The sequence below is a fragment of the Oncorhynchus masou genome, chromosome 12, assembly GCF_036934945.1.
Source record: "Oncorhynchus masou masou isolate Uvic2021 chromosome 12, UVic_Omas_1.1, whole genome shotgun sequence".
NCBI classification, from domain to species: domain Eukaryota; kingdom Metazoa; phylum Chordata; class Actinopteri; order Salmoniformes; family Salmonidae; genus Oncorhynchus; species Oncorhynchus masou.
In genome coordinates, this window is record NC_088223.1 from 9543048 (window position 1) to 9557760 (window position 14713).

Below are 14713 nucleotides of genomic sequence, written 5' to 3' on the forward strand. Positions count from 1 at the left end.
TTTGCACACAAATATGTTGTAACCCAGTGTCTAAGCAAAAACAAGAAGTGAATGAGAGAGAGAGAAAGAAGTAGGACAGGGGGAGAGAGAGAAAGAAGTAGGGGAGGGGGAGAAGTAGGGGAGGGGGAGAGAGAAGGAAGTTGGGGAGGGAGGGAGAGAGAAGGAAGTTGGGGAGGGAGGGAGAGAGAAGGAAGTAGGGGAGGGGGGGGGAGAGAAGGAAGTAGGGGAGGGGGAGAGAGAAGGAAGTAGGGGAGGGGGGAGAGAGAAGGAAGTAGGGGAGGGGGAGAGAGAAGGAAGTAGGGGAGGGGGAGAGAGAAGGAAGTAGGGGAGGGGGGAGAGAGAAGGAAGTCGGGGGGTGGGGGAGAGAGAAGGAAGTCGGGGAGGGGGGAGAGAGAAGGAAGTCGGGGAGGGGGAGAGAAAGGAAGTCGGGGAGGGGGGAGAGAAAGGAAGTAGGGGAGGGGGGAGAGAGAAGGAAGTAGGGGAGGGGGGAGAGAGAAAGAAGTAGGGGAAGGGGGAGAGAGAAGAAAGTAGGGGAAGGGGGGAGAGAGAAGGAAGTAGGGGAAGGGGGAGAGAGAAGGAAGTAGGGGAGGGGAGAGAGAAGGAAGTAGGGGAGGGGAGAGAGAGAGACGTAGGGGAGGGGGCAGAAGGAGTATGGAGGCCATGTATGTATGACTGATTTTAGATGGCAATAATGAAAAAAATGTAGTGAAAAAAATCCTATGATTTGATTTTAGGACTTTTACAGTCTGTGCATATTTACGTGCTGTATGTATGTTAATATTTCTAAGTGTGTGTTTGCATGTCACTGTATTGGCCAATGGTGTGTGTGTGTGTGTGTGTCTGTGTTTGTTTCCATATCACTGTATTGGCCAATGGTGTGTGTGTGTGTGTGTGTGTGTGTTTGTTTCCATATCACTGTATTGGCCAATGGTGTGTGTGTGTGTGTGTGTGTGTGTTTGTTTGCATGTCACTGTATTGGCCAATAGTGTGTGTGTGTGTTTGTTTCCATATCACTGTATTGGACAATGGTGTGTGTGTGTGTGTTTGTTTCCATATCACTGTATTGGCCAATGGTGTGTGTGTACGTGTTTATTTGCATGTCACTGTATTGGCCAAGTGTGTGAACATCCCATCTGTCTCCTCTTCCTCTCTAGTGAACTCCTAAATGTGGTGTACTTTCATATACCCTAATACTCCTCCCCCTCTCTCTCTCTTCTTCAACCCCCCCCCCCCTCCTCCCTCCAGCCGGTGTGTCTGTGTTTGGAGCATTCCTTCGCTCAGAGTTTAGTGAGGAGAATCTACAGTTCTATCTGGCCTGTGAGCAGTACAGAAACTCCTCCAACAACTTCAGCCTGCACAGACGGGCCAAGGAGATCACTGTCACCTATATCGAGGCGGGGGCACCGCGAGAGGTATACAGACTTTGTCTATACATTGACTTGGGCTGGCTGGCGGGCGGGCGGGCCTGTTTCTGTTTGTGGTCCTCCCTGCCTGGCTGGCTGTCTATCTGTTGTTCCGGCTGGCCTTTCTATCTGTCAGTGTCTCCATCCATCTACCAGGATTATGTTGCCATGGTTATCTTTCCTATCTACTACAACCTGCATGGAAGTTCATTAATCAGTGTCTTTTTAACTGATCTGGACCCAGTTCATTCTCTCTCTCGCTCTCTTTTCTCTCTCGCTCTCTTGCTCTCTTTTCTCTCTCGCTCTCTATTCTCTCTCACTTTTCTCTCTCTATTGTCTCGCTCTCTATTCTCTATTGTCTCGCTCTCTATTGTCTCGCTCTCTTCTCTATTCTCTCTCGCTCTCTATTGTCTCGCTCTCTATTGTCTCACTCTATTGTCTCGCTCTCTATTGTCTCGCTCTCTATTGTCTCGCTCTCTATTGTCTCGCTCTCTTCTCTCTCGCTCTCTATTCTCTCTCGATCGCTCTCTATTCTCTCTCGCTCTCTATTCTCTCTCGCTCTCTATTCTCTCTCGCTCACTATTCTCTCTCGCTCTCTTCTCTATTCTCTCTCTCTCTGTCTCGCTCTCTTTTCTCTCTCACTCTCTATTCATTCTCGCTCTCTATTCATTCTCGCTCTCTATTCATTCTCGCTCTCTATTCATTCTCGCTCTATTCTCTCTATTCTCTCTCTTCTCTCTCTTCTCTCTCGCTCTCTATTCTCTCTCGCTCTCTATTCTCTCTCGCGCTCTTTTCTCTCGCTCTCTTTTCTCTCTTCTCAGGTGAACTTGGACAGTAAGACCAGAGATCTAACCACACAGCTCCTACAGGCCCCATCACATACCTCCCTGTCTCACGCCCAGAAACGCATCTACTCCCTCCTGGATACAGACTGCTACCCTCGCTTCCTCCAGTCCACCATCTACCTCACCTTGCTGGGCCAGGCTGACTAGAGACTAAGGACTCCAGTCAATCCATATCGCCGAAGTTCAGCACTTTTTTTCACAATTTGACATTTTAATGGCAATGTTCCCGCGTTCGCAGAGACTTCATTTCACGTTAAACGCTATTTTGTCTCAATCTCTGAACTTCCACAATACAAACTGACTGGAGACCTAAAGGCTGCATCCCTGTGGCTGCATCCTTATTCTCCGCACTTCATCCTTTCTCTCGAAGTGCACACTTTTGTAGATACGGAGCTGGTGGGGACAGTTGCAGGAGATACAATGCAGAGTTAAAGAGGGTTTAAAGGGGTTTAGTCATTCCAGTAGATGATCAGGCTGGTGTTCATTAGGGCATGGAACAGAAGCACTTAAAAAAAAAATGTTTTGCAACAGAAAACAAGAGTGTTTTTTTTTTTATTGGACAAGTTCAGATAGTCCCTCCCTGTTTGTCAGTTTTTTTCTTAATTCGATGCCTAATGAACATGACCCAGGTTTTTGTTCTGCTTGGGGTGTGAAAGGGGTTCAGGGAGGTAAAAAGCAGGGAAAGGGGTTTGGATGGAAGGAGCGAATGGATAAACTGAGGTTATGAGACAGGGGTCTGTTTTTTCCATGACTTAGAGAGGTGCAACCCGAGGTGGCGTGAAACTATGCAGATCTCAATGTTTGTAATCATTAAACATCCTCTTTTTAACTCGATAGGTCCCCCACGGTCCAATGGGCACGTACGGAATAGCGCCAACAGAAAGGAAAAAACACAGCCAAGATCAGAGCTCTAGTTAAAGAACTTTGAGTTAGTTACATGCAGTGCCTTCAGAAAGTATTCATACCCCTGTCTCTCTCTCTCTCCCTCTCTCTCTCTGTCTCTGTCTCTCTCTCTGTCTCTCTCTCAAATTCAAATTCAAGCTGCTTTATTGGCATGAAAAACATTGTGTCAATATTGCCAAAGCAACAATGAATATAATATACATTGTAACAAAATTATAAATGATAGCAAATATAAAATGGTCGTAAATAATAATACAAAATTAAATACAATTCTATTCTCTCTGTCTGTCTCTCTCACTCTGTCTCTCTCTCCTCTCTCTCTGTCTCTCTCTCTCTGTCTCTCTCTCTGTCTCTCTCTCCTCTCTCTCTCTGTCTCTCTCTCCTCTCTCTCTCTTTGTCTGTCTCTCTGTCTGTCTCTCTCTGTTTTTTTCCATACGTATTCACACACCTGAGTCAATACTTTGTAGAAGCACCTTTGGCACCTCCTCTGTGTAAATCTCTAATAGTTTTCCACACCTGGATTGTGCAACATTTGTCCATTTATTCTTTTAAAAATTCTTCAAGCTCTGTCATCCTTGCTAGACAATCATTTAAGTCTTGCCGTAGATTTAAGTCAAAACTGTAACTCGGCTATTCAAGAACATACACTGTGGCTTGGTAAGTAACTCCAGTTTAGATTTGGCCTTCTGTTTTATGTTATTATCCTGCTGAAAGGTGAATTCATCTCCCAGTGTCTAGTGGAAAGCAGACTGAACAAGGTTTTCCTCTAGGATTTTGTCTGTGCTTAGCTCGATTCCATTTCTTTTTTATCCTGAAAAACTCCACAATCCTTAATGATTACAAGCATACCCATAACATGATGCAGCAACCACTTTGCTGGAGAGTTTATCCCAAACATATCACTTTGTATTCCGAACAAAAAGTTATTTTCATTTTGTCAATTAGGTTAGTTTTGTGGAGTAACATCAATGTTGTTGACCCATCCTCAGTTTTCTCCTATTACAGCCATTATACTCTGTAACTGTTTTTAAAGTCACCATTGGCCTCATAGTGAAATCAGTGAGAGGTTTCCTTCCTCTCCAGCAACTGAGTTCGGTAGGACACCTGTATCTTTGTAGTGACTGGGTGTATTGATACACCATCTAAAGTGTATTTTAACAACTCCACCATACTCAAACGGATATTCAATGTCTGAGTAAAAAAAAAAATGAACCCATCTACCAATAGGTGCTGTTTGAGGCATTGAAAAACCTCCCTGGTCTTTGTGATTGAATCTGTTTGAAATTCACTGCTCGACAGAGGGACCTTACAGGTATGTGTGGGGTACAGAGATGAGGTAGTCATTTATAAAATGTTAGTCCCTACTTGGGTACAAAGTTATGTGACTTCTTAAGCACATTTTTACTCCAGAACCTATTTAGGCTTTTCCATAACAAAAGGGTTGAATACTTATTAACTAAAGACATTTCAGCTTTTCATGTGTAATTCGTTTTTAAAAAACATAATTCCATTATGTTTATGGGGTATTTTGTCAGTGGCCAGTGACAATTTTTTCCATTTTTTTTTTTTCAAATCTTAATTGAATCATTTTGAAATGTCAGGCTCTAACAACAAAATGTGGGAGAGTCAAGGTGTGAATACATTCTGAAGGTGCCGTTTTGTGTGTCGTGTTTATAGTGTATAGTGTGTAGTGCAATTGAAGCCCAACGCAGTTCACACTGATAGAGGCCAGTTCAAGGAAGTAGCCTTTTTAAAGACTCTGGGGGGGGGGGGGGAGCAGTTTCCTTCAAATACATCCCTCAGATGAATGATTTTATTAACACATCAACACAGATCATTTGTTGCTAGATCGTAAATCATTTGGCACTACTAGATCATTCAAAAGCTGTATCGCTTCCAAGTAGGCCATCTCACAGTAACGTTGTACCCAAGTAGGGAATGCCCATCAGGCCTTGGCAAACAAGGTTGGTTTGATGCTGTTCTTTATATGACTGCAGTGTTCTGAACAGTATATGACAACAGACTCCATTTAATCGTGGGAAACCAAGAGAGACAGAGAGAAACCTTTACACTTCATGCTACATTTGTAAATATTTTAAACAGAAATCTGAAGAGAATCCAACAGATAAACAAAGGATATATGATTTATTTCAAGTGTATCATTTGTTTGTACTGAACCTCATGTGAAATGTTGGTTGTCAGACTGTTTTAAAGAAAAATAAATCCAGATTTTTGTACATATGACAGTAGTCCTTGGACATTAAGCGTTGGTGCGGTTGTTCAGTGAGAACAATAACTTACCATGCTGTGTTCTACATGTTCTATATGCCATGCTCTGTGACCCATTACAAATAGAATCTTTAGAATGAACCACACTGTGTTCTACATGCCATGCTCTGTGACCCATTACAAATAGAATCTTTAGAATGAACCACACTGTGTTCTACATGTTCTATGCCATGCTCTGTGACCCATTATAAATAGAATCTTTAGAATGAACCATGCTGTGTTCTACATGTTCTATGCCATGCTCTGTGACCCATTACAAATAGAATCTTTAGAATGAACCACGCTGTGTTCTACATGTTCTATATGCCATGCTGTGTGACCCATTACAAATAGAATCTTTAGAATGAACCACGCTGTGTTCTACATGTTCTATGCCAAGCTGTGTGGCCCATTACAAATAGAATCTTTAGAATGAACCGCCCCATTCAAGCTGTGTGACCCATTACAAATAGAATCTTTAGAATGAACCGCCCCATTCAAGCTGTGTGACCCATTACAAATAGAATCTTTAGAATGAACCGCCCCATTCAAGCTGTGTGACCCATTACAAATAGAATCTTTAGAATGAACCGCCCCATTCAAGCTGTGTGACCCATTACAAATAGAATCTTTAGAATGAACCGCCCCATTCAAGCTGTGTGACCCATTACAAATAGAATCTTTAGAATGAACCGCCCCATTCAAGCTGTGTGACCCATTACAAATAGAATCTTTAGAATGAACCGCCCCATTCAAGCTGTGTGACCCATTACAAATAGAATCTTTAGAATGAACCGCCCCATTCAAGCTGTGTGACCCATTACAAATAGAATCTTTAGAATGAACCGCCCCATTCAAGCTGTGTGACCCATTACAAATAGAATCTTTAGAATGAACCGCCCCATTCAAGCTGTGTGACCCATTACAAATAGAATCTTTAGAATGAACCGCCCCATTCAAGTCAATGATGGCATAATGGGATGGAGGTTCCTAAACCCTTTCTATAGATTATACTTATATGGTGTGACACCCCCCCCTCTCTTAGCTTGTCAAAGTGTTGCCGGGATACCAAGCCTGTCTGTACAGTACGTGTCATGACAAGGGGAAAGAGCCAGATGGACGGGACGTGCTGTACGCATCATCATGGAACATGACTCCTAGACTAAAAAAAACTAATGGCAAGAAGAAAGCCTTGGAGTCAGTTTCAATGGTGATCGTGAGCAGTCTGTGTTGGTCTTTCTGTCTGGCTGGTTAATGATACAGTCATCGTGAGCAGTCTGTTGCACTTTCTGTCTTGGTTAATGATACATGTTGACATACGCTGATTGTATAAAACATTAAGAACATCTGCTCTTTCCATGACAGCTTTCACCTGGATTCCCCTGGTCAGTCTACGATCCCTTATTGATGTCACTTGTTAAATCCACTTTAATCAGTGTAGATGAAGGGAAGGAGACGGGTTAAAGAAGGATTTTTAAGCTTTGAGACAATTGAGACATGGTTTGTGTGTGTGTGTGCCATTCAACGGGTGAAAGGGCAAGACAACTCAATATCAGGAAGGTGTTCTTAATGTTTTGTCCTTCCAGTGTATGTCTATCCCCTCTGTACATGAATTAGTAATAGCCATAATTCAAAACTTTAATTGGGCCGTGCCATTCCAAAGCCGAGGAAAGGGAACTTTAATTGGGCCGTGCCATTCCAAAGCCGAGGAAAGGGAACTTTAATTGGGCCGTGCCATTCCAAAGCCGAGGAAAGGGAACTTTAATTGGGCCGTGCCATTCCAAAGCCGAGGAAAGGGAACTTTAATTGGGCCGTGCCATTCCAAAGCCGAGGAAAGGGAACTTTAATTGGGCCGTGCCATTCCAAAGCCGAGGAAAGGGAACTTTAATTGGGCCGTGCCATTCCAAAGCCGAGGAAAGGGAACTTTAATTGGGCCGTGCCATTCCAAAGCCGAGGAAAGGGAACTTTAATTGGGCCGTGCCATTCCAAAGCCGAGGAAAGGGAACTTTAATTGGGCCGTGCCATTCCAAAGCCGAGGAAAGGGAACTTTAATTGGGCCGTGCCATTCCAAAGCCGAGGAAAGGGAACTTTAATTGGGCCGTGCCATTCCAAAGCCGAGGAAAGGGAACTTTAATTGGGCCGTACCATTCCAAAGCCGAGGAAAGGGAACTTTAATTGGGCCGTACCATTCCAATTTGGTAATTTGGGAGTGATGAAGAAATTAAAGATCCAATGAGTTCCTGTCTTGACCGGGGTACTGAGTAGTTCCATATTTAACATGTCATCAGGGCACCAATGTTTTGGTGATGATATAAATCTGTTTACTGTCTGTGGGGAGGAATTTAACCGAAGCAGGGTTGTGTTCATTAGGGCACACTGTAGCAAAACGTTTTCAAACAGAAAACAAAAATCGCCATTTCTTTTATTGGATAAATCCAAGTAGTTCCTCCCTGTTTTTTCAAAATGTTCTTCCATTTGGTGCCTAATGAACACAACCCTGCTTTGTACTGACATGTCTGAGGTTTAGTGGTAGTACTGGACCCAGCCAGTAAAGAGCACTGCAGCTGGTTCAACAGACTATTATTGTGGAGGTGATTTGATTGAACATTTCATTGATTCTGATTTATAATAACACAGGGCTAACTCATAATGCTATTCCATCAACATTAGGGACAAGTCCGTCTGTGTAGCCAATTTATTTATAGAAAAAAAAACATTGACATTCATAGAATAATACTTTCTCTTCAGATAAAAAAAACAAACACATTTGAATGAAATAGTTACAACAAAATGAATTAAATATGTCTGGTAAACTCAAGTCTAATGGAATTTCAAGCATGGCTCCCATTGCCTTTGCAGATTTAGGAGGTGTGGAAAACACATTCTGATCATTGTGCTGTAACCCATCATGTTACACTCTCGCACGGTCTATGTGCATCCCAAATGGCACCCTACGACCTTGGCTCTGGTAGAAAGTAGTGCACTAAAAAGGGTGCCATTTGGGACAGATACAAAACTCAGTGATAAGAGACATCTGGCTGACTATTGCTGCGTACCGACCAAACCCCTCACTCATTGTGTCTTGTTATAAACATAGTACCACTATTTAGTGATCAGGAAAGAGGGATGAAGAGAAGTGGAGGAGGATTGGATTTCTTCTCTTGTATCTCTTCTCTTCATCTGTATCCATATGTGTCTTTCTTCTCATCTCTTTTCTCCCCACTCTTGATCCCTAATCACCAGTCTGTTTGTCCGTCTGTCCATGTGCGTCACCAGGGTCTGGTGTTTCTATAGTCCTGCCTGGCCCACTGGGCTGTGTTACAGCAGCTCTCTCCCAGCATCCACGACCACCCTCCTGTCCCCATGTCCCTCTCAGGCTTTGATGGTCCCTTCTCAACCACCACCAGGGGCCCTCCTCCTTCTCCCCTACCCCTTCCTGGAAAGGGCTCTCCTGCTAACCCCTTCCGGAGCCCCTTCTCCAGCACCCTGGTCTCTGTCTCGGCCTGTCTGTCTGGTTCTCTGGTGGTCATCATGATGGTCTGGGCACGGAGCGGCTCCTTCCTGGATGGGGGCGGCTCCTTCCTGGATGGGGGCGGCTCCTTCCTGGATGGGGGCGGCTCCTTCCTGGATGGGGGCGGCTCCTTCCTGGATGGGGGGCAGAGGTGGGAGAGACACGTGAGGTCCAAAATTATTGGGACAGTGACTTTGCACATTAATACACAACTGAATTTGTCTCAATACTTTTGGTCCCCTAAAATGGGGCGACTATGTACAAAAAGTGCTGTAATTTCTAAACAGTTCACCTGATATGGATGAAAATACTATAAAATTGAAGCTGATAGTCTACACCTCATAGTCATTGTATCAAATCAAAGTGCTGGAGTCCAGAGCCAAAACAACAACTGTGTCATTGCCCCCATACTTTTTGTAGCTCACTGTATATAGGCAGGGACCTGGTTGAAACGGAGGGATGAAGAGAGAAGAAGAGGCATGATGAGTGTGATAGAGAAACAGAGAGAGTAAAGAAGGAAGATAAATCATTTGTGTGCCGGAGAGAGAGAGAACGAAGAAAAGGTCATTGTCAAAACACAAGTCTTCTGTAATTCAGGTTTATATGCCATTCTTTCATTTGTATCTGCCCACTATTCAATGCCTTTCCAAACCACTACGTACATTTATGATGTACAGTCTGTGAGAGGTATAACCTTCTAATAGTGTTTCTATGTGGGGGTGAGTTAGGACTCCTTGGCTGTCAAACCTGTCTCGGTGTCCCGGTGGCTCTCTCTGTCCTGCTATGTCAGTCTCTCTGTCTCTCAACACTGGTCTCAAACCTGAGGACACACACAGCACTAACAGGTCAGAGGTCAGAATGGACAGCACAGTACATCCATGGGCATGCTGGGTAATGTAGTTTGTCCCAAATGGTACCCTATTCCCTATGTAGTGCACTACTTTTTAACCAGGGTCCCTAGGGCTCTGGTCAAAAGTAGTGCGCTATATCGGGATACAATCCGTAGTTCTTAATGGTGTGTTCTTACGGTGTACTACACACGTCCCGTAGCCAATCAAATCTGGTTACCTGGCAGTTTGAAGACGTTCGGCTGTGTCTCCAACAACTGCCCAAAGCCCCGGTTGTTGACGTGGCGGCTGTAGAGGTTGCCCCTGGCAACCAGGCCCTGTTGGCTACCATGGCGATGGGAGCAGGGAAGATAGGAAGAGCAAGGGAATGTAAAAAAGAAAAGACCAGGGGTCCAGGAGAGAACAGGGCACAGAGAAGGATGTGGGAGAAATGAGGTCGGGAGGGTAGTACAGGGCCAAGGAAAGATAAAGAGAGAAGGAATTGTTTGAATGGAAAAAAAGCAACAGAATTCAACATAAGAAAAACACAAAATGAAAACATAATTGGCAAAAACGGTATAAGCGAATGCTTGTCAAATCATACATACAATAACAAAAAAGTCAACCATGTGATGTCAGAATAGATGCTTAGAGTCATGGGGGAGGAGTTAGTGGAACAAGTAGTGCCTGATAGAAAAAACATGTTCTGGTCAATATCAAATTCTAGGTAATGTTTCTTATTGGCCACATGTTTCCATGACAATGTGACAAGTCAAGTTTTATATTAAAAAAATAGACTATTGTGAGAAAAATTGTAATTAATAAATAAACACGTTAACTGCTGTACAATGAATATGACTACGAAAGCCTTCGTGTTATTTTAGTAGCCTAGTACATTGTTTTTGAGAATATTTTAGGTTAAAGGTCAAACTATTAGTGAAATACAAGTTCTAAAATGGCGGACCGGGGTGAACCGAAAGAAATCTCACTTTTCTCATTTTGTTGGGAGATAAGTTTTAATAACCTCTTCTAGAAAACATCAGGCAAAAAGGTAGAGGCAGCATCATGACTCCCTCAACGGGACGACCAACTAGGAAAGGTTGAACAACCTCTAACAGACACAGGGAGTCATATCCCTTCTGTTTCATAGTAAATGAATCATTGAAATCATACTAAACCCCCTGGCCATGACAGACAGATCTGTAGGTTGCATCCTGATCGCGCACACTTCCCGTCATGGATTTAGGGTGTAAACATCGGGGTGGGGGGGTGGGGAGTTTCCACCATTGTTAAATCCATGACGGGAAGTGTGCAAGTACACACTTCAAGAGAAGGGTGGAGAATTGGGATGCAGACATAGGCTGGCTAACAGGCTAAAAACCACAGTCCTTCCTTTAAAAAAGGAGCAATCTGTGGGGGGGGGGAGAGTCACAAGGTGGTCAATGGAAGCTGAGCTGCGATCGGTTAAGGGAACTGTCCTCATGTTAACGATGGAGGAGGAGGAGGCAGAGAGCCAGAGAGAGGAGGATGTGAGGAAGGAGGAGGATTGTATTTGTGAGAGTGGACAAATTAAATAAAAGGGGATGGTGTACACAAACGAGAGAACAAGAGAAGGAAAGACATAGAGAAACAGTGTTTAGAAAGACAGGCCACAGAGAGAGCAGTTCTGGTCACACAGGACATTTAGAGAGAAGAGAGAGAGAGAGAGAGAGAGAGAGAGAGAGAGAGAGAGAGAGAGCAGTTCTGGTCACACAGGGCAATAAGAGAGAAGAGAGAGAGCAGTTCTGGTCACGCAGGACAATAAGAGAGAAGAGAGAGAGCAGTTCTGGTCACGCAGGACAATAAGAGAGAAGAGAGAGAAGTTCTGGTCACGCAGGACAATAAGAGAGAAGAGAGAGAGCAGTTCTGGTCACACAGGGCAATAAGAGAGAAAAGAGAGAGAGAGAAGAGAGAGCAGTTCTGGTCACACAGGGCAATAAGAGAGAAGAGAGAGAGCCGTTCTGGTCACACAGGGCAATAAGAGAGAAAAGAGAGAGAGAGAAGAGAGAGCAGTTCTGGTCACGCAGGACAATAAGAGAGAAGAGAGAGAGCAGTTCTGGTCACGCAGGACAATAAGAGAGAAGAGAGAGAGCAGTTCTGGTCACGCAGGACAATAAGAGAGAAGAGAGAGAAGTTCTGGTCACGCAGGACAATAAGAGAGAAGAGAGAGAGCAGTTCTGGTCACACAGGGCAATAAGAGAGAAAAGAGAGAGAGAGAAGAGAGAGCAGTTCTGGTCACACAGGGCAATAAGAGAGAAGAGAGAGAGCCGTTCTGGTCACACAGGGCAATAAGAGAGAAAAGAGAGAGAGAGAAGAGAGAGCACTTCTGGTCACGCAGGACAATAAGAGAGAAGAGAGAGAGCAGTTCTGGTCACGCAGGACATTTAGAGAGAAGAGAGAGAGCAGTTCTGGTCACACAGGACAATAAGAGAGAAGAGAGAGCAGTTCTGGTCACACAGGGCAATAAGAGAGAAGAGAGAGAGCAGTTCTGGTCACGCAGGACATTTAGAGAGAAGAGAGAGAGCAGTTCTGGTCACACAGGACAATAAGAGAGAAGAGAGAGCAGTTCTGGTCACACAGGGCAATAAGAGAGAAGAGAGAGAGCAGTTCTGGTCACGCAGGACATTTAGAGAGAAGAGAGAGAGCAGTTCTGGTCACACAGGACAATAAGAGAGAAGAGAGAGAGAGCAGTTCTGGTCACGCAGGACATTTAGAGAGAAGAGAGAGAGCAGTTCTGGTCACACAGGACAATAAGAGAGAAGAGAGAGCAGTTCTGGTCACACAGGGCAATAAGAGAGAAGAGAGAGCAGTTCTGGTCACGCAGGACAATAAGAGAGAAGAGAGAGCAGTTCTGGTCACGTAAGACAATTAGAGAGAAGAGAGAGAGCAGTTCTGGTAACACAGGACAATAAGAGAGAAGAGAGAGAGCAGTTCTGGTCATGCAGGACAATAAGAGAGAAGAGAGAGAGCAGTTCTGGTCACGCAGGACATTTAGAGAGAAGAGAGAGAGCAGTTCTGGTCACGCAGGACAATAAGAGAGAAGAGAGAGCAGTTCTGGTCATGCAGGACAATAAGAGAGAAGAGAGAGAGCAGTTCTGGTAACACAGGACAATTAGAGAGAAGAGAGAGAGCAGTTCTGGTCACGCAGGACATTTAGAGAGAAGAGAGAGAGCAGTTCTGGTCATGCAGGACATTTAGAGAGAAGAGAGAGAGCAGTTCTGGTCATGCAGGACAATAAGAGAGAAGAGAGAGAGCAGTTCTGGTCACGCAGGACATTTAGAGAGAAGAGAGAGAGCAGTTCTGGTCATGCAGGACAATAAGAGAGAAGAGAGAGAGCAGTTCTGGTCACGCAGGACATTTAGAGAGAAGAGAGAGAGCAGTTCTGGTCATGCAGGACAATAAGAGAGAAGAGAGAGAGCAGTTCTGGTCACGCAGGACAATTAGAGGGAAGAGAGAGCAGTTCTGGTCATGCAGGACAATAAGAGAGAAGAGAGAGAGCAGTTCTGGTCACGCAGGACATTTAGAGAGAAGAGAGAGAGCAGTTCTGGTCATGCAGGACAATAAGAGAGAAGAGAGAGAGCAGTTCTGGTCACGCAGGACAATTAGAGAGAAGAGAGAGAGCAGTTCTGGTCACGCAAGACAATTATAGAGAAGAGAGAGCAGTTCTGGTCATGCAGGACAATTAGAGAGAAGAGAGAGAGCAGTTCTGGTCACGCAGGACAATTAGAGAGAAGAGAGAGAGCAGTTCTGGTCACGCAGGACAATTAGAGAGAAGAGAGAGAGCAGTTCTGGTCACGCAAGACAATTATAGAGAAGAGAGAGCAGTTCTGGTCATGCAGGACAATTAGAGAGAACAGAGAGCAGTTCTGGTCACGCAGGACAATAAGAGAGAAGAGAGAGAGCAGTTCTGGTCACGCAGGACAATAAGAGAGAAGAGAGAGAGCAGTTCTGGTCACGCAGGACAATTAGAGAGAACAGAGAGCAGTTCTGGTCACGCAGGACAATAAGAGAGAAGAGAGAGAGCAGTTCTGGTCACGCAGGACAATTAGAGAGAAGAGAGAGAGCAGTTCTGGTCACGCAAGACAATTATAGAGAAGAGAGAGCAGTTCTGGTCATGCAGGACAATTAGAGAGAAGAGAGAGAGCAGTTCTGGTCACGCAAGACAATTAGAGAGAAGAGAGAGCAGTTCTGGTCACGCAGGACAATTAGAGAGAACAGAGAGCAGTTCTGGTCACGCAGGACAATTAGAGAGAAGAGAGAGAGAGCAGTTCTGGTCACGCAGGACAATAAGAGAGAAGAGAGAGAGAGAGAGAGAGAGAGAGAGAGCAGTTCTGGTCACGCAGGACAATTAGAGAGAAGAGAGAGCAGTTCTGGTCACGCAGGACAATAAGAGAGAAGAGAGAGAGAGAGAGAGAGAGAGAGGGAGAGGGAGCAGTTCTGGTCACGCAGGACATTTAGAGAGAAGAGAGAGAGCAGTTCTGGTCACGCAGGACAATAAGAGAGAAGAGAAAGAGAAAGAGAGAGAGAGAGAGAGAGAGCGAGCAGTTCTGGTCACGCAGGACAATGAGAGAGAGAGAGAGAGAGAGAGAGAGAGAGAGAGAGGGAGAGGGAGCAGTTCTGGTCACGCAGGACAATAAGAGAGAAGAGAGAGAGAGAGAGAGAGAGAGAGAGAGAGCAGTTCTGGTCACGCAGGACAATAAGAGAGAAGAGAGAGAGAGAGAGAGAGAGAGAGAGAGAGCAGTTCTGGTCACGCAGGACAATAAGAGAGAAGAGAGGGAGAGAGAGAGAGAGAGAGAGAGAGGGAGAGGGAGCAGTTCTGGTCACGCAGGACATTTAGAGAGAAGAGAGAGAGAGCAGTTCTGGTCACGCAGGACATTTAGAGAGAAGAGAGAGAGCAGTTCTGGTCACGCAGGACAA

General features: G+C 44.8%; 2 protein-coding genes across 3 annotated transcripts in view; one reads left to right on the forward strand and one right to left on the reverse strand.

The window, feature by feature from the left end:
• The window catches only part of si:ch211-152p11.4 (regulator of G-protein signaling 3), a 20624-nt gene extending 15231 nt beyond the window's left edge, over positions 1–5393 (forward strand). Inside the window, exons 5-6 of the mRNA XM_064979529.1 lie at positions 1246–1412; positions 2225–5393. Coding sequence (XP_064835601.1) covers positions 1246–1412; positions 2225–2395 — 338 coding nt within the window. The 3' untranslated portion in view covers positions 2396–5393. The remainder of the gene's footprint in view (positions 1–1245; positions 1413–2224) is intronic.
• Positions 5394–8099: 2706 nt separating this feature from the next.
• Positions 8100–14713, reverse strand: part of LOC135549517 (alpha-tubulin N-acetyltransferase 1-like) — a 78741-nt gene continuing 72127 nt past the window's right edge. For both annotated transcript variants that reach the window (XM_064979531.1, XM_064979530.1), the window contains 3 exons: positions 9999–10102; positions 9678–9750; positions 8100–9064 (listed from right to left, as the gene is read on the reverse strand). In XM_064979531.1, coding sequence (XP_064835603.1) covers positions 8689–9064; positions 9678–9750; positions 9999–10102 — 553 coding nt within the window. In that variant the 3' untranslated portion in view covers positions 8100–8688. The remainder of the gene's footprint in view (positions 9065–9677; positions 9751–9998; positions 10103–14713) is intronic.